This window comes from Strigops habroptila, chromosome 12 (genome assembly GCF_004027225.2).
Source record: "Strigops habroptila isolate Jane chromosome 12, bStrHab1.2.pri, whole genome shotgun sequence".
NCBI classification, from domain to species: domain Eukaryota; kingdom Metazoa; phylum Chordata; class Aves; order Psittaciformes; family Psittacidae; genus Strigops; species Strigops habroptila.
This window is the reverse complement of record NC_044288.2, coordinates 2,105,934-2,125,433: the sequence shown is the minus strand read 5'-3', so window position 1 is coordinate 2,125,433 and position 19,500 is coordinate 2,105,934. Positions and strand designations below refer to the sequence as shown.

Here is a 19,500-nt window from a genome sequence, read left to right as displayed (position 1 = left end):
CGGTGATGCGTTCGGAGGCAAAAGGCTCGTCCCCGCGGGGCCGATGCGCTCCGGGGCGGCCGGTTCTCGTTAACAAGGTCTTGGGGAAGCGTGTTGAAGAGCTCCCGGGGCTCGTACAGCGCGGGAGGGACCCGGGGAACAGGAGGCGGAGCGCCCGGTTCCAGCTCCCAGTGCTCCGTTCACACCAATCACAGCGATTTCGCGTGTATTTGTATCTCCGAAGCCCCATCAGACACATATTTACCTCTATATCATATAAAAACTATAAAGATTTGACGGTTTTTGGTTGAATATAACACCATGAGCCTGCGAGCAGGAGGTAAAGCTGGGCATGGAGATACCACCCCTCCCCCCCCCATCCCCTTCTCCCCATTGATCCACCCCAAGCCGAGGCAGAAGGAAAAAAACCCACAACTCAAAACACGTTCTCATGGAAAAAAAATAGATTTCAAGTAAAGCTGAAGGTGGGTTTTCACCGTGTGCACAGTCCCGGGGCTGGCGGTCAGTAGCAATGCAAACACAGCCTGTGCTCCCCCCCCACACACACCATCCCGCCCCTCCTCACAGTTACCATCCTTGGGGGGGGGGGGGCTCGGTGCTTCTTTTTTCTCTCCTTGTAAATAGTTCTTCCAAAACAACCAAATAAAATAGCTCTCTGCAAAGGGAAGAAGCCTTTCCCCCCAAAAAAACCTCTTCCCAGGAGTGGGAGAACTTCCCATTTCTCTGTCCATGTACAGTATATGTCAGGGGAGCGTGGCCCAGGCTCGAGAGGACTGTCCGCTGGAGGAGGGGTGCAGAAAGGCCAGGGCTAAACTTTGCTCTTGGCAAATTAGAGTCTTTAATAAAGAGTAACATGTGCAAAAAAAGGAACAAAAAAACAAAAAAACAAAAAATAAAATTAAATAGCTCAACCCAGGCTTTGCAGAATTATTGGTGTCAGAACGCTTACTGCTACTTGTGTTCTTACCCAACCCAACGCTGCCATCTCAATGAAGTACCCGAGTTAAGAAGTGACATTTGGGAAGAGATCACCACAAAGGGGAGAAAAAAAAAAACCAAAACCCAAACCCAGAGGTGCAATTGCCACCTCCGTGTCCTTCCTCCACCCAGATGCCTGCTTTAAAGACATGGATGCAGCAGCAAAAAAGAAAAAGAAGTGTAAGAACATCCCCTTCTCTCCGTCCGGGCAAAGCACTGGTTTAGTTGGTTGAAGGAAGAATTGTTTCCTAAAGGTGGAGTGGGTGCTTGGCCTCCCGTGTGCAAGAAGGGGATGGGATGATCAGCTGCTCTCAGTTGCTTTCCAGCGAGTTTGTGGTGTTCTGTTCCCTGCCCCAGGCACATTATAGCTGGAAACCTTCCATGGGGGCTTCGGACTGCTGGAAGATGAATTGCTGCTGGTTCTCATCTACCTGGGGAGCCAAAGCAGAGTCATCCTCTACTCCAAAGTAGTGCTCAATCAGATCAAAGGCCTTCTGGTAGATCTCTTGGTTCTCATGGCTTTGTAGGAATTCTATCTTATCCAAACCTTGGAGGCAAAGAGAAATGGAATGCGATGAAATGAGGAGATCCTGGTATTTGCAACTCCACATCCATCCTCCGCCCTTCCTTCCCCTGTTCACTGCGAGACCCGTGTCTGTGTTACGTCTGGGGCTGGCGAGCAGCACTGACATCTAAAGCTATTGCAGAGCTGCTTGTGGCTTTCCTACCAGGCAGCATTAATGCCACTTCAATAGCCTGTTCCGCTGACACAGCTAAAGCAGCTGCACTCCCAGCTCTGCTGGGGACAAAACCTCATTTCAGTGAGGTTAAACCAAGTGGCACGAGCAGTTTGGTAGTCGCTGGGGGGAAGGAGGGGAAGGAAGCAGCGCCCGCCCCAGTAGCCTCCAGCAGAAGGGCAGCAGCAGCTTTCCCTGTCCTAATTAAACCCACCAAATTAAGCTGCTCCAGGGAAAAGTGAAGCCTCTCTGGATTTCCACAGTACATCCACCGTGTGTAACTGGGTCCAGTTAGAGCAATTTTAGACCCAGAAGTGTCACTTTTTACTTAGCTCAGCTTATTTCTGATTAGTTCTGCTACAAGCCACGATTATCAGCTCGCCTGCAGGCCTAGGAAGCTTAGACCAGAAGCAGGATAGTTTTTACTTCCATGTATTTTGTCCTATGCCCAAATCCTAAGAGTCTCAAGACACTATTGGAACAAATCTTGGCTAGTTTGGGGTATACTAAATCCTTTAACATGGCAGAAAAGCAACAACAACACTAACACACACCTTGTGGTGTTCAAAGCCAACAGCACCAAGGCCACAACCTACCATAGGCCTCCTCAATGAGGCTGCAGTACGGGTTGATGCCTGTCCCACTCTGGTTGGCTTCCTGCTCTCCAAGCCTCAGGATGTTCTCCAGCCCGTTCAAGGCCACCTGGACAATCTTGGAGTCCATGACAGTCAGCAGGTCACAAAGAGGCTTGATACAACCCAAGTTTACCAAGTATCTGAAGAGAGAGCACCAGCAACACACACTGTTCAGGATTAGTGAGCATCAGCTTTGCTCAGTTAGAAAGAGCAAGGGGAACAAGTCAAACTGAAAAAGTTGCTGTAAAATGTGTATTTACTTTCTGCAAGGTTTGTTTTTACCCACTTGTTTGCATTTGTACACACACACCCCCTCTATAAGGAACCTGCTAATTCCCTTTGAAATCCAGGTGCTACTCAAACAAAGTCCACACTGGAATTTAATCTGTCATCAAGTCTGGACATTTAGTCCAGTCTAAGCTCTCTGAAGAGGGAGGGGGAAGCAGTTCGGATTCGCTTCTCCTGCTTCAGAAGGAAGCTGCAATTCCCAGCTCAGGGCAGGATCCAGCTACAGCTCTGCCTCAGGTACCCTCCCAGAGGTTCTCCACATCACTCCCTTGTACTTGTCTCACAGCTTCCCATGGAAGCAGTTCCTAAAGCTTCCACACATTGACAGCTGTCCCCAGGAGGAGCCACAGGGAATACCTGATCTGCTCGGGAGTTCCTCCTGACGTTGCGTTGGTGATAGCCCACGCTGCCTCCTTCCTCGTGCGGAATTCTGCTTTCTGCAAGATCTCTATCAGGACTGGGAAAATGTTTGCATCTATGACTGCCTGGGGAGAGAGCAGCAAGAGGGGTTTGAGTTGGCAACCTGAGAGAAACCTTCATTTGTCAATGCAAAAGAGCTTTCCAAGCTGTACCCTTCAGCAGTTCCTCAGCCAAATCCTATTAACACAAGATGGTCGATCCCACAACCAGCCCACAGCAGACAACCCCTCTTACTGCATCAGTCCTGCAGCAATGCTCCCATCCCTCATCTGCCTTTATGTAGGGAAGGAAAAGGATAAATTAAAACCCAACAAGCTCCAGCTTTTCAAAGGGGTACCTCTAACACAGCAAGAGGAAGTAGGGGCTGTATCTCCTCCTGCCCCAATAATCCAAGCTGTGGCACTCACTTCAGGCCAGTCTTTGTTGGTACCATTAAAAGGCTTTTCTAAGCTCCTTTGGCAGATGGCTGGGAGCAGCAAATTTGCACATTACTGCAGAATGAGAGATGTGAACAAACCCAGCCCCTGACTGCCAGAGAAAAAAGCTGAGCATCCTTAACGCTGAGCTTGGAATCCAGGTTCACTGCAGGTGGGCTGGAGAAGACCCTACCTGTATCTGTGCTCTGTTTCCTGCTGTGATGTTGGATATAGTCCAGCAGGCTTCTTTCCTGATCGACTCCTTGGGACTACTTAATAAGTGAAGGAGACAAGGCAGGGCTGAACAGTTCAGAATCACCTTTGGAGAAAGAAAGCAAAAGTGAGATCACCAGTGTCAGGTCCAGAGCTGGGCAGAAAATGAAGCAGGCACTCCAACATCTGCTGAAGAGCAAGATGAGCCTCAGCAGGAAGAACGTCCCCGCTCCCTGGGAGACAGGCGCTTCCCTCACCTGGGTCTGGATGTCGTCCCCCGTCACGATGTTACCGACTGCTCGCAGAGCTGGAGAGGCCACTTTGTAGTCGTTGTGCCTGCAGGAGAAACGGCACAAGGACAAAGCCAAGTCTATCAGGTAACACACAAGCAGAAGATTCTCTCCCCAGCATCTTATCTGCATTGTTTGCTTACAACTCCTCCCCCTAGCACACAGGAATATTGCCACTGAAAACGAAGTCACAGAACAGAGATTTTCATCCTAACTCCATCATTTTCAAATGGCTCGATTACAGCTCTCACCTCTTACATACCCCCCTTCCTGACCCAAAGATGTTGTTAACCCAATGAGAACACCCAGAATTTATCAGGAGAATTTTAGAAGCAAGTTATCTCCCAGCTCTGAAGGTGTTAGAGGCTCATTCCAACATTTTTATCCAAGATCCCATATAGGTATCAGAGAAACAAAGCCACGCTGATTTTTGGTAGACACTCTTCTTGCCACCTGTGGATTTGCCTAGGAACTAGGCTTCCAGAAGCATGTTTGAAGGTTGAGAGCACAAGACACACCGCAGTCCTCTCTCCTTTCACACGTTAGAAGCATCATTCCAACCTCTCTTTAGCAAGTTTATCCCAGCACACAGGAGGAACTGAGCTTCTCGCAGAAAGAAAAGATAACAAACTACAGCTCTCAACCTGCTTCAGACCTTCCTATGTCATCACTGCTCTGAAGTCAGCTACAGAACCCATTACCTGGATCCTGTGCACTCAAGAGGTGCGAAGGGTGCTCTGATGGGCTTTGACATGAACTTACGTTCAGGCACACGCTTCCAGTCTCACTGGGCTGAAGCAGCAAGACCAGATACTCACATTAAGAGCTCCACCAGTCGCCGACACACTCCCGAGTCAATAACTGCTTGGATTTTCTCATTGGGGCCATCTGATAGGTAGGAAAGAGCCCAGCAGGCATCTGCCAGCAGGTCAGAGTCACTGTTGAACAACAACCGGGACAACACTGGCAGGCAGGGAGACACCTACAACAACAGCCACCACCCCAGCAGGTTAGTCACACTCCGGCCAGGACCACCACGTTTGCATGCCAAGCACCACGTGCTTGTGCTGACTGGCAAGATAACAGGTCTGGGATGTCCACTGTTTCCTTCCCCAAAGCCAGCAGCTTCCTTGTTGGTTCACACACCTTATAATCAGCGTCTGAAGTTACTTCAGCAGCGTTATTGCTAAATTGAAATTACATCCATTCCTCTAGGACCAAGTCTGGACTCCTGGGACAAGTGCTACTGTGCAGGCTACCATTTGCAAGCTCCTTACACATCTTGTGGAAGAGCACTGCTCCAGTTCTTACACTTCATAACCCCGAACAGCTCAGTATTCAGAGCAGCAACCATCGACAGTTACACCTCTGAGTACTTCCATCATTTATAAGTGATTTTATAGTGACACTCTGTTCAGATTTCATCCCCAGGTGAGGGATGGAATCTGAAGTGTCAGCTCTCAGGCTTTGAGAGTGAAAACATTGATCTTAATGGTTTTCTTCTACCAAAGAAGGATGAGACAGCTGAAAAGCCAGCAGAACCTCCTGTTAGTGCCAGCAGCACACCAGGAAAGGGGGAGAGGAAAGCTCCCACTGATCCACATAGCTCCAGGAGTCCTGTTTTGTAGCATTTAAAGGTCTCAGAATCAAGTTTTTAGTCACAATTTGAGTGAAGTCTCAACATTCCAGTGTTGATTAAAAGGTTTCGAGGAGCCCACAGCACAGGCTGCCTCGCAGGGAAGCCTGTGTTTGCCCCCTCCTGGAGGGGTCCAGCTGATGGGCTGCCAATAGGGCTGGGCAGAAAACAAACCGGGTACTTAAGCATCTGCTGAGCAGCAAGATGAGTCTCAGCAGGAAGAACCTCACCCTGTTGCCTCCCAGAATGACTTACAGAAGTCCAGCAGCCAAAAAGAATTTAGACAACCATCTACAGTGGGTGCCTCCCCATCACCTCGCTGCCAACAAGGCATTTCCTCTCACCTTATCGAACTCAGGCGGCGGACTCTTTCCTCTGCACAAGTTTGACAAGGCCCACACAGCATTTCGTGTCATTGTCAACCTGGTGGACTTCGTAAGGAGCCTGAAGAGACAAGTAGCAGGAGTTATCATCCTTGATGTGGAAGCCAGCAAGGGAATCAAGAGGAGAACAACTAGTATGATTTGAAGGAAGGCAAACCACTATTCCACTTGCTGCAGCTCAAGCCATGCTGTGTGCCACTTGAGCCTCTCCATAAGCAAGAAGAGAAGTGACATGCAACTGCTTCTTAGGATAAAGAGCTCTTATTGCTACCAGTAACAAGTGATGTGGGTCAGGAAGGCAGGTTCCACATTAGAGAAGTCACAGAAGGAAGGGCAAGTTAGTTGAATGCAATTCCAAGTTTGAATTCAGCCCAGGCAGCCACTCGCACCCTATCTGAGGTCAGATGGTCCTCACTAGAGGACCCAAACTGCTGTCACCCCACTCTAGTGAGGACAGCAAGTCCTGTGGGCTGAGGACTTGTCAGCAGTCACTGCTGCCAGGTGACTGACACAAGTGGCAGTGTAACAATCCGTTTGTGATAAAGCATCAGCCTGCCAAGGACAGGATAAAGATTCACTCTTTCCAGAGCAGTGAGAGCACAGTGTGTGACAGACAGACCCGGCTCTGGTGGGCACACACCATGCTCAGGAGCTGCAGAGGGAAGGTGGGTACAGAGACCTGCTCCCTGCCCTCAGTCCTAGAGGAGCCCACTCGGACAAGCACCTGAAATCCATAGTGTAAAGCACAAAGAGCAGGCACCTGGAGGGACACACAGTGAGCACTGTGGCTCCAGGAAGACAAGCACACTGCCACAGCACCAGCTGCAGACTGAGCACAGTGTAAAGGTTTGTGAGAAGGCATGTTAGCTACCAAGTCCCACTCGGTATCAGATACTTGTCTGAGCTGCTGGTTTAACTGGTACCAGTGGTTTGATTCCCAGCAATCACCACCACGAATTGCTAGGGAATCTATTGACCCAGCTCAGATATTGCTCTGCTGTAGGGCACTGGGACATCAGGAACTGCATTGGCAAGTATTCATGGCTACTCACATTAATAAGGGAGGAAGAATAGCGCAGTTAAGGACATAATCTCTACACAGAGAGCTGTCTCCAGCAATGTTCCCCAATGCCCAGACAGCCTGAAAGGAAACAGCAACAGTTTTAGCATTCACACAGTTTCTGAACAGAGGAAGAAGAGGGCAGTGTGCTAAGAAAGCATTTTCCCTGTAATTCCAGGCAAACTGGAATTGAAGCCAGTTGTCAGACACTGGCCACGCAGCTTAAACACCACATTTCTCTCACAGGCAACCCCACTGTGATTCTCTCCCTAACCCCAAAGTAAGAAGTGAACCTTACCTGTTCTTGAACATCCTCAAAGTCAGAGTTTAACAGCTCTATAAATATAGGAACTGCCCCAGCTTCAATTACTATTTTTGTTTGTTGGGAAGTTCCTGATGCAATATTCGTCAGTGCCCACGCTGCTTCAAACTGGAACAACCAAATAAGTGACAAGAGTATGACTAAAATAATCCTGATTTAGCAAAATATTTGCCAGGAAGTTCTGGCTATAACTCTTTCAACTTCTACTAAAAAGGTTGCGAGAGGAAAAACCATATCCCAACAGCTCAGTATTTGAAGGGAAGGATTTTACTTTCCTAAGCAATAAAAAGCCACATCTGCTGAATGCCTTCTTGGAGGCTCTAGGGATAGACAGGAGAGCGGGAGAGGCAGAAGACATCACCAGTCACACATCATTTCACCCATACAACCATTTTCCAGCAAGAAAAGCACAGACACACAGTGCACAAACACCCGTGGAGCACAGTTTCCATCCCTCTGCCCCACGGCAGCAGCAGCTCTACCCAACCCCTTTCTAACAGACTCTTCACCTGTACTTAAAAGCCTCCAACAAAGGAGGTTTCTCCTCCCACAATTTCTTCCTACACACATGTTCCGTGGCTCCACTAGCTCCCAGCAAAGACAGGGAGGCCAAATTCCCTTCTGCTGCAGCTCAACTATGGTATTTTTGCCAGCATTCTTCTAAGAATTCAGAGCCATTTATCATTTCAATTTCTTGCCTAAGCACCACAGGCTCCCTTTGCCTTTCCCCACACACCACAGAACCTGCATCTTTCGGGTTCAAGACAGCACTTTCCCCTGATAGCCCCCCTGGGTTCAGGTTGCTGAGCTGTGGTTACACAGCTACATGCCATGAGGAACCCACAGCACCACCTCCTTTACCTGTAGTGTGCAGTTCTCACTCCTCTTCAGGAATTCCACAAATCTGTCCACCACTCCCTGAGTGTTTATCACTTCGTCTATTGGAGGATTCGGCTCTGAAACAGCAGAACAGCGTCAAAGGAGCACCCAGCTCTAACAGGGGATGAGCTGTCACTGAGCTGAACGATCCCAACCTGTACTGAACCCAGCAGGACAACTCTCCACAATCACTTTCTGTGTCATTCAGACAACCATAAATCATTACAATATACCAGATTCTAACTTTCTTCCCCCCAAGCTCAAAGCTGCTAAGCTTCTGTACAGCAATACACAAGCACAAATGCTTGCAGAGAAAGGTTACATCAGATGTGATGGCAGGAAGGAGTCATTTTTACCTTTGGAGAGTAACTTCCTGAATTTCTGAGTGGTTGCTAGCTGTAGGTCAGGGTCATCTGAGAAAAGCATCTCTACCATCTCTCTTGTGATCACTCCCTCCTGAAAGCATGCAAAGGAGACAGAACAAGGGTTCCATTTCACACTAAGACATCACGGGCCTGACAGCCTACCATGATTTTGTGCTTAGCCAGTAACCCAAAGATCCAGATTTGAGATCTCAGCACATTATTTACTTCCTGGCAGACTTTTCCAGTTCTCTGGAGTAATATTTGCAAGGTTCTCATAAGTGAGAAAGCAAAAACCCCTCAAGTTTGTCAGCTCTACGCAGTCCCCGCTGTTAAATGTACCCAAAGGCACGATCACAATAAGGCACCTACCCCACATGTGGTGGAACTGACGTAGGGATCCACAAGGAGACTATCAAACATGGAGGCATCTTCATTGATCAATTCCACATTTCTTCTTTTGAAGAGCTGGTGAGGAACAAAACACAGGAGGCATTATTAGAAAGCAGTGATGTATAGTCTTCATAACTAGACATTCTTGTTCCTCAAACAAGATACTGTCAGCTAGACTGAGCCCAACCTGAATAGAGAAGCAGGCATTAATAACAGCTCTGCCCTCTGAAGCCTAGTTTGGCACCAAACCCCAGCGATAAAACAGGCCAAGTCTTGCCCTCAGACACTGGTCTGCGAGTGCAGCATTGGACCTAACAAGTGAGGGAAACCAGGGAGAAGGGTGCTGGTAGGTGATGCACTGACAGAGCAAACAGGCTGAGCCACACATCACCTCTTACGTTCATAGACCTCCAAGGCAAACCAAAAATACAGCTCAGAATTACTACATGCAGCCCATACTTCCACTTGTGCTTCCTGCTTCAAGGAAACAGCCCCATTCACCAGCTCATCCAAACACCCCTTTACCAACAAGGATCTGTGAACAAAAACCTCCAACACCCCAAGGAAAAAGTGCCTGGAAAGCTCCGATACGAGCTGTGTGCTCTGCGCCAGGTACAAAGAGAAAGAGAAAAGCAAGATGTTGGTTAGAACAGGAAAAATAAGAGGACTGCCAACGAACCTTAATGCACAGATCCTTGAAGATTCCAGTTAGGCAGCAGCACAATCCTGGTTGTGTTAAGGCTGTACACAAGCTACTCAAGGTGACAGTTACCTGTTGCTCTCGTTTCTGTTTGCGCAGTTGAATTCCTTCCTCTTCTCTTCGGCGCCGCATTTCCTCGGGGTTTAGGGCTTTGTTCTTGTAACTCTTCATTCGATAGTTGTCCTTGGCAGGGCTCGCCATGGTCTCTGGGAGGAGAACACACCACCTGCCTCAGCTCCCTGCTCGCCCTCTGCTCCGTTACCCGCACAGCCTTGCTGGCAAGGCAGCCCGGGCACGTGAAGCAGCATGGAACAGCCAAATCAGACTTCGAATGTGATCCCAACCTTAGTTCATGCCATAGGCTGCTATGGCAAGAGGGGTAGGAAGTTTGCAGGAAGCATAATTCATAGATTTCAAAAGGAACTCAGTCCCAATTGCATAGTGTCAGGCACGTTACCCATATGAAAGGCTCCCACTCGAACAGCTTCGCTGTCTTCAGGGGGTGCGCAACTAAATTCTACTTGGGTTTTTAGCAGCAATTCTTTCCCTTGTATCATCGTGGCATAAACCACACCTTGACTTTCTTCCCCAGACTGAGAAGTTCACCACATACACGTGGCAAAAAGCCAGGAGAACTCCCAGCAAACTATGGCCTTGATGCTATAACAATGGTAACAGACCTTGCAGGGCTGCACATCATGTACAGGCCATGTCTGTCCCACCAGGTACTGCCAGCGCTCGGTACCTGACCTACTTCTTTTGCTGTTTCATATCTGCCTCACGCAGCACTTCAAACCTGGTGGCTGTAAATCCGCCTCCCAGCCAGGGAAGTGACACTCCACTATTTGGCACAGGGAAAGGCAAGCAGGGCGCAGCAGAAACCCGAGGACAGAGGGATATCAACGCCCCAGCTGCATCCAGCTGTGATCCACTGCTCCGACCATGTCAACCCCTTCTTGCCCCTCTCCAAACTCTCCTTTTGTCCCATCTATGATACAGTTATTTGCTTAACGCCCATGCCTTTCTCAGGACAGGAGAGAAGCAATCACGACACACAACATCAGAGTGCAAATTAACCCCAAGACCAACCTCCTCTCCTCCAGAACTCTGCTGGACACCAGTATCTCTGTTTTCCTCCAACTGCTGAGGGCAGGTGGCAGAAGTGCCCCGTGAAAGTTGGCAGTGCTATCTCCTTCCCCTCCTCTTTCCAGCTTTAGGCACTCCTCAGCCACATTGCTTACAGAAAGTTTCAGTCTGACTTATCATCTGCCTCCAGCCCTTCTGGAGCTCCTCCAAGGTCAGCTGGAGAAGTTTCAGACCTTACTGCCCTCCTGCTAGGAAAGCTGAGAGAAGATATATACAACACACCAACAGCCAATAGTTCCGTGCTATGGGAAGGGGAAACAACTGGAAAAACTCATGTTTTGACAGGAGAGGCTACAAAATACTTTCAGTTCTGTGATTTCCCCAAACCAGCCAAAAAGCCAGCAAGGGAAAAGGCAGATTATTTCACAGCATCTTGCTACGAGGGGATTCTCTTCCCAAAACAGCAAGAGGAAAGTCTTCTGAAAAGCAATAAAGAAAAACCCCAAATCCCTAGTTTCTCTGGTCGCTTACACTGTAAGAGATGCATGTCCCTGGCACACAGGCCCCGAGTTGGAGCCTTCTTCAGTAACTTGCTCAGGGGACAGTAAGTGGCCAGAAGTTGTAAGAAAGAGAGTCCATCAGGCTGAGCACTACTAAGGAAGAAGCACAGAGCCTCAAAACTGACTGTAGGGGTGAAGTAAGCAAGTTACAGGAGGTCCTGCAAGATCTTGAGCCTTACAGAAACCTACCTTTAGACCCTTCCCTAAATAGCCCATTTTATAAGGCCTGTCCTCAATGAAACCAAGGCAAGAAACCTACGGACACCACACTAAACACTGGACCCTGCCTCACAACAGCCTCAGTGTGAAGCCTGCATTAAACCATTCATCTTCCCTCGAGTTCACTTCTCACAAGTCAGGATTCCAGAAGCCTGTTCCTAAAGACGTTTGCCAGCACTTTCTTTATCCTGCAAGACCATTCACATGGCAAAGAGCAGAGACTGAAGCTCACAGGAACTGTGCACCCATTCCGACTTACCCATCCCTCTTCCCAGCAGCATCGTATGGCAAGATTGAAGAACTTATTATTAACTGAAAATCAGCCAATTCAGAACATAGAAAGGACTTTCAAAACCCCTGCAGGCTTTAGGGGGTTCTATCTGATCTGCCACTAGCAAGGTGTGACATTTGCCTATAGATTTGAACTCAGAAGATGTATTTAAGCACCAGTGTCACCTCAGTGTAGCCCTATTGCTGCCCCAACGCTAATGGCTCATCAGGCACACAAAAGAGTGAGAGTTCCTGCCTTCATCCTGAGGATTAGAATCCCAAACAAAGCCAAATTTGTTAACTCCCTTTGGAAAGCTGAAGGCTCCAATTAAAAGGTAGTTTTGAAGAAAAGGAGGAGGGAAAAGTGCTTAAAGGAGTTAATGCCATATGCTGGATTACCAGGCAGTTAGTCATATAAATAGCAAAGCAACACATGACAGCTCAGCTGCCTCCAAACTTGCACAACCCCACTGGGCTGAGCACACCCCGACACGCTGCGAGGTCTCAGAGCACGCTCCTCACCTTGTAGTTTAAGGTTCTGGATTTCCCTGTTATACTAAAGGGAAACCCCAAACCCCTACTAGAATATCATGAATATGTTGTTAGAAGAGGAAAACATCAAGAATTGGGACAGGATTAGATTGAGGCACTTCCACCACCAGGGGAAACAGCAACATTGCTTTTGCACAGGCAGCAGGAGCCAGTCCAGGCCCTTCTGTTCCAGGTCCTTGCTCACGCTTCACTCCTTCCTGCTGCAAGAGGCAGCTTTGTTTTCTAGGAACCTGGTTTCCTCCACGTTCTGCATCCCTCGAGTTACCCTGGAACTACAGCACAACCTCTGCCTGTCCCCCTTCCAGTGCTCAGTTAGAACTGACTACTGCAACCCCCCTGAAGTATCCGTGTTTCCTCAGCAGGCTATTGCCATGCTTGAGCACTGAGGGGCTCAGTGTGCACCACCCTCACCTCTTCAAATCCACCTTTCTTGGGCAGAATGAAAACCTGCTGAGGTAAAAGCTTGCACTGTGTTAAAAGCCTGAGTCTGCAGAGCCTTTCCTCAGCTCTTTCCAGCTCATTCTGCAGATCAAACAGCTCCACACATCTACAAGATGTTTTAACGCTGTTTCCAAACACGAAGAACACTTGAGAACCTGCTGTTTGCACCAAAACCTCCCAGAGATCACACCAGGAAACAGCCAACTGCAGACTTGCAAGACTGGCTCCATCTCAAATAGTGTTCTCAGAGCCTGGAGAAAACATCCCTTCTGCTCTAGGGATCCCCTGACCTCAGGCAGTGAAACAGATCTAAGGGTTATCAGCCTGCACATAGATTAATTTCTATGTCCTGAACATGTAACACCAGGTAAGCCCGGCTCTGCAGGACAGATTCTGAACCCCATGTTTGATGACTTGCTTTAACAAAGCACAGCTATGGAAAGCTTTGCTCAGGCACCAGCCGATGGAAGGCTCAATACTCACTCACTAGTCCTGGCTCAGAGGAACTCCTCTGCCCTGAGGAGAACAGCAGCAGCTGGAAAACTCAGGGACCATGGACTAGAGTGTCAGAGACATTACCTGTCACTTCTCAGCTACAAGAGTGGCTCTGCAGGGTGACACGCTCGAGGGGAGTGTGTAAATCCACTGGCAGCTGATGAAGCCCCATAGGGACCTGCTACAAAGAAAGACTGAGACTGAAGCAGCAGCACGAGGGGAGATGCAGCTCCACCATCCTGAGTCAGAGACCAGGCCAGTGTCAGCCAAGGAGCTCTGCTCACTGTGAAGCAGTGGTGCAGTGATCTGCTAAGGTCACTTCAGAGCACAAAGCAATTTGCCTTGCAGCTCTGTGCTAAACATAGATGTAAGCCAAACACTGACACACCTTCCAAGCATCAAGGAGTTAAACCACATTTTCATAACTTCTAAAAGAAGCCTGTTTGCTCCATCCTCAAAACCTGCACTGCTAAAAGTCCACATGAAACCAGTCGACTTCATTATTCTTAAGTCTCCCCAGAGAGAAAGGTTGCCTAAGGGGGGGGCGTTAAAGCCACAATGAGAGCAATGCCTCCCAGCACACAGCCCATCTTTGGCATAAAGAGTCCCCACACCAACAACTGCTGAATGCTAAATCCCTTTGGAATCACCCCTCCTCACTGGCAGAGCAGGAGACTGAGAAGTCCTTGATCAGAGTAAACATTACTTAGCAACAACCAAAACCATCCGTGTGTTATCAGCGTTGTTCCCAGGCTAAAGTCAAAACCACAGCACTGCACCAGCTACTAAGGACAGAAGTGACTGTTACGGCTGAACCCAGGCCACAGGCTCATCCTTGTGTAGTGAATGATGAGAAGGTATTTACCACTTAAAAGGAAGGAAAACGAGTGTGAAAGTTTGGCTTTGGAGGCTCAGCAGAGCCCTCAAAGCCTGAGCAAAAGCCAGCACGAGCTACGGCAGCTCAGCCAGAAACTGGAATTCCAGGGTCATCGCTGCCACGCCAAGACTGTAACAGCTTCTTGATGTTACTGGATCAGAAACCTCACCCTGCTCCTTCCCAGAGGATGCTCTTCCCAGTTCTCTGCGTTACAAAGAGCATTTGCTCCAAACATTTCCTGAGCTGCTGCTGCTGCAAGCCTCCGAGCTGAGTCACTGCAGGTCTAAATCAGGACTCGAGCTGCTGAGTCAGATTGAAGTGACAAGGCAGAGAAACAGTTACACTGACAGATCTGACAAGGCCTTTTTTAAGGCAAAACCCCTTTTCCCAAAGGGAATCTTTGTATCTGGAACAGCTCTGGTGCTGGGCATGGGACACATACCTACAGCACAGCCTCGCCAGCCAGGAAGGCAGCAGCTCTGTGTTTGGAGGGGAGAAGGGATGAACCCCATCAGCACCCACATTTCCACTGGGTACATTTCAAAGCTTTTCAGCTGGGCCACATCCTCCAAAGGCTCTTTCCAAGCCAAGTTTCCCTGTGATAGTACAAACTGGGACAGCTACAATTAAACCCCATCTAAATGGGACAAGTAGCAGCAAAACACGTCCTGCAAACTACCAAGTTCCATTTGACAAACACTACTGACTCTGTTCTTTGGGTTTCTTCTACCTTTCCATATACTTACCTGGAAACCCAGAGGAACCTCCCATCTCCTGCCTCCCCGTTTGACCAGGCTCAGAGCTAAATACATATTCCTACAGGACCACAATCCTGCTGCAGGAAAAACCTACCAGCAGCACAGGAATGGGTTTGAGTTACCTCATATTTTCTCAGACTGAGTTGCAGGGAGACAGAGAGAAACCACATCGAATTCAGGGAAGGCATCACCCACCCCAAGGAGGTTCAGACACCAAAGAGGAAGCACAGGACTCTTCTGCAACAGTCACCAGGATTGTGAGCTTGGGGGGGGTGTCTCTCTCTGCAGGGTCTGTGCTTTCAACGCTGGGCCCTTCAGGAGCAGAAGATGGTTGACGCAAACTGATTTAGCAGCAGGAGGTGTCAGAGCAGTTTGGATCAGGGGAAGGAAATGAACCTTACCTGTAGAACAAGCTAGCAGTGCTAAAAGAAGGAACAAAACCCCTCCCAAACTGAGCTGTGCATTGCATTTTGCAGCACTCCATGGACGTGGCTTCAGTCAGTTCTTAAGAGCTCAAGCACTTGCTTTACAACACAGCAGAAAGGTTCCTCCTGACAGATACGGACTTAATGTCTCTGGAGAATTCTCCTCTAGAAAAAGCACGTCCAGGACAACTCTGTGATTTCAGTTGAAAGCACAGGAAGAAGCCCAAGTAATCTGTGCTACTGAAGTACAAACTAAATGAAGCTGGTTATAATAAACACATAAAAGCAGTTGAATCACTTGTACACACAGTATAAAAAGACAGCTCTGAACTGCTACCAGAAACGAGTCAAGAACAGATCTCTCCCATTGAACATGTCACTGATAATCTGGAGTGAATTAAAACTCACTTCACTTGCTCAGAAGGCCACAGAGGGAAAACGAAGCTACACACTTGTGCTTCCAGGAGAACAACTACAGAAGAAGTCCTGTCAAACATGCAGCAAATTCAAGGCTTTCCCCCTACCACAGCCCTGGAATTACCCCAACTGCTGTTAAACCCCGGAAAAGTGGCCAAGTTCTGTCACCCCATCCCTCGTGCTGCTCTGGTTTGCACGTTTGCTCTGCTGCTTTTCTGTTCTCGCCCGGGCTGTTGGAGTGTTTACTACACAGAAGCACAGGCAGAGGCAGTTCTCTTTCAGAGGGGTCTTAACCCGGGCGGTGCCAGGGGATAAGCGCTGTTTGGCTGCCGGGGCAGCAGCCACCACCGGCTCCCTGCCCTCTGCTTCAGCTCCCCAGAGCCAGGGATGTGATATCACTGCTGGAATGTGCAGCAGCGCCGCTGATGGGGCTGGGCAGGGGGAAGGGAAAGGCAAAAATCCTCTTTGGGGAAAAACAACAGTCCCACAGCAGGCTTGTCCTTCGGGAGAGGCAAAGATCAGGATTCCTTTCAGGCTATCCATGACAAAAGAACTCGCTATTCATGGGACGGTTTGGGTTGAAGGGAGCTTAAAGCTCCTCCAGCTCCAACCCCTGCCACGGGCAGGGACACCTTCCACTAGAGCAGGTTGCTCCAAGCCCCTGTGTCCAACCTGGCCTTGAACACTGCCAGGGATGGGGCAGCCACAGCTTCTCTGGGCACCCTGTGCCAGCGCCTCAGCACCCTCACAGGGAAGAGCTTCTGCCTTATGTCTAACCCGAGCAATTAATTTCAACTCTACCTCCTCTTGATCTTTATACCTCTAATATCTGAGGTTCAGGGGCTTTAATTCCTCTTCAACACGATTTATGTATTCAGAGACATTCAGATTTCCTTAAGAATGGGCTCTGCAAGTACAACAGTGTCACCCAAGGCCAGGGAGTCCTTTGTACCAGTTCTTAAAACAGGGATTAGCTCTTTGACTAAGTCAACCCAAACTCGACCCACAAGAGTTATAGGTTGAAACCAAGCAGATATAGGCAGAGGTGACTAGAGGGCTATCAAATTCCAGCAAAAGCTCATCCTTCCCAACATGTGCTTTGCTCCAGAAACAAACACCACCGATTTGCAAAGCAAAGCTGAGTTTAGCTGGACCTTGCCAGCACAAGAGCTTAAAGCTGAAAGGCTGCAGGAATTAGTACTTTCACTATTATGTTACTTTAACGATCGAGCTCCCCTTTACAAAGTTCATGTTTGCTCTGCTGAACACAGCAAACAGAGCCTAAACAGCCAAATAACTCACTCAGCTCATCAGCCACAGGGGTTTCCTGCAGAATGGAGCACCAGGCACTGCTGCCCAGGCTGAGGAGCACTGGAGGCATTCAGACAGGCCATTTGCATAGCAAACGAAGAACAAACCCAGGAGCATTCCTGGGAATGCAGACAAGAGCAACACCACAAGTGCTCGGAGCCACCACGCACCCTCAGCCTGCAGCACACGAGGGGTAACAGGGTTATGCTGCCACCATTTAGCCCTGTCAGCCAAAACCAGTGGCAAAGCAGCCTTAGTTCAGTGAAAAAGTTGAATGATCCCAAAGTAGCTTCTTAACTAAGAGGAGTTTTCAATTCCTGCTGCCAGAGAAACCCCTGCTTCAAGCTCCGAGCAGCCGCAGGGAGCAGCGGTGGGGAAGGATGGGGGGCTCCTTTGCATGAAGGTCCTCAGCTCCAGATAACTCCAGCAGCTTTCAGAGAGTCACCACCAGGCCCCAGGACCTTGTTCTACCCCAAGCTGCCAGTCGCGAGTTTACATCTCAAGGTCTAAATTCAGTTGCTGTTCTGTGCTGGGAGGTGCTGCAGCCACAGCACACGCAGGCTTGTAGCCACTCACTTGCCCTGGAACGTCATGGGATGGTTTGAAGATGGACAGAGAGTTTCTGATGAAACCATAGAATGGTTTGGGCTGAAAAAGCTCATCCAGTTCCAACCCCCTGCCACAGGCAGGGACACCTTCCACTAGAGCAGGTTGCTCCAAGCCCCTGTGTCCAACCTGGCCTTGAACACTGCAGGATCTCACCCCAAAAGACATTTCTAAGGCTTCTGAAGGGAAATCTGGTTCCAAGACAACATTGCAGGTGAAAATTGACAAGACCTTAACCCTTACCACCCAGAAGATCCTCACTCTGCTTATAGAGAACACGCCTGCCACAGCCTTGGCTTTCCCACCCACTTCACCAGTTCAAACCCTGTCTTACTACTTGAAGCCTCAAGAAAGAGACACCTCCCTGCGCAGGGAGCTTCTATTACAGACTGCATCCCAAGCAGCAAGAAAAGGCTGCTGTTATTGAAGTGCCTTTCGAAGGGCAATACTCAGTTATGATTTACTTGTAGCTCTGAGAGTGCTGTCTGCAGTCCTGATCCAGCTCTGGGGCAGCAGCACAAGAGGGACGTGGAGCTGCTGGAGCGAGGCCAGAGGAGGCCCCGGAGCTGCTGCGAGGGCTGGAGCAGCTCTGCTCTGGAGCCAGGCTGAGAGAGCTGGGCTGGGGCAGCCTGGAGAAGAGAAGGCTCCTGAAGGGGAGACCTTAGAGCAGCTCCAGTGCCTAAAGGGGCTCCAGGAAACCTGGAGAGGGGCTTTGGGCAATGGCCTGTAGAGACAGGACAAGGGGAATGGCTTTAACCTGCCCTAAACTCTTCCAACCCGCAGCGCGCAGGTTCGCAGGGGGGTGCCGGTGCCGCGGACGCTTTAAAGCGGCACCAACCGCGGCGGCTCCTTCCCCCACCGCAGCTCCGAAGCCTTTCGCCTCGGTGCCCGCAGCAGGCACAGCCCCAGCGCCGAACCCGCCGCTCCCCGAGCCCAGGCCGTTACCACCGGCCAGCGCGGCTGCGAGCGGGCAACGACCCCCCGTACCGGCCCCGTTACCGGGCTGGGACAACCCCGGGCCCGCCGGCGAACGCCCCTGTGGGAGCCCGGCGGGCTCCGAGCGCCCTTCCCGAGGCAGGCCCCGCCGTGCCGGGATGACTCAGCGGCGGCGGCCGGGCCCGCACCCCCCGCCCCGCCGGCCGGGCCCGCCACCGCTGAGGGGACGCGGCCGGAGCCCCAGTGAGCGGCGCGGGCGGCCCACAGGACGCGGTGTCCGCGCTGCTCCGGCGGCGGCGCGGCTGCTCCCGGCTGCCCCCGGCTCCCCCCGGCCCCGCGGCCCGGCCCCGCCCGCGCTCACCCATCGCGGCTCCGGCGGCAGCGGCGGCTCCCGAGCGGCGGCGGCGGCCACAATATGGCGGCGCCGGCAGAGGGAGGGCGACGGGCGCGGACGGCGGCCGCGGCGGGACAAACCTCCTCAAGCGCGCGGACGGGGCGGGGCTGCTCCTCCCCTCCCGACCCCCGGCGCGGTCCGCGGCGCTCGGGTGCCCCCTAGCGGGAGGAGGTGGACCTCGTGTTGTGTCCCTCCGTGTCCTGTGCCATCGTGTCCTGCCCCCTGGTATCATGCCCCTTGTGTCCTGTCCCTCCGTGTCCTGTCCCTTTCGTCCTACCCTCTCGTGTCCTGTCCCCCCTTGTTCTCTCCCATCGTATCCTGCTCCCCGTGTTGTGCCCCATCGTGTCCTGTCCCCCCTTGTTCTCTCCCATCGTACCCTGCTCCCCGTGTTCTGCCCCATCGTGTCCTGTCCCATGGTATCACGCCCCTTGTGTCCTGTCC

At 50.5% G+C, this 19,500-nt stretch overlaps 1 protein-coding gene across 7 annotated transcripts; it reads right to left on the bottom strand.

Annotated features, from left to right (window-relative positions):
* Positions 1-814: 814 nt before the first annotated feature.
* KPNA6 (karyopherin subunit alpha 6) lies at positions 815-19,117 on the bottom strand. Of its 7 annotated transcripts, none has more exons than XM_030504937.1 (14): positions 19,027-19,117; positions 9,692-9,918; positions 8,992-9,087; positions 8,614-8,713; positions 8,240-8,334; positions 7,355-7,486; positions 7,049-7,137; positions 5,958-6,057; positions 4,796-4,959; positions 3,945-4,023; positions 3,668-3,793; positions 2,996-3,123; positions 2,312-2,490; positions 815-1,525 (listed from the first exon to the last, which is right to left on the bottom strand). In XM_030504937.1, the coding sequence occupies exons 1-14, from the start codon at positions 19,028-19,030 to the stop codon at positions 1,341-1,343; spliced, it is 1,704 nt and encodes a 567-aa protein (XP_030360797.1). In that variant the 5' UTR covers positions 19,031-19,117; the 3' UTR covers positions 815-1,340. The 7 variants fall into 7 exon arrangements, with proteins under 7 accessions (XP_030360797.1, XP_030360799.1, XP_030360798.1 ...); XM_030504939.1 differs by having other exon boundaries at positions 9,785-9,918; XM_030504938.1 differs by lacking the exon at positions 19,027-19,117 and adding an exon at positions 14,959-14,998 and having other exon boundaries at positions 9,785-9,918.
* Between the last annotated feature and the right edge of the window lie 383 nt (positions 19,118-19,500).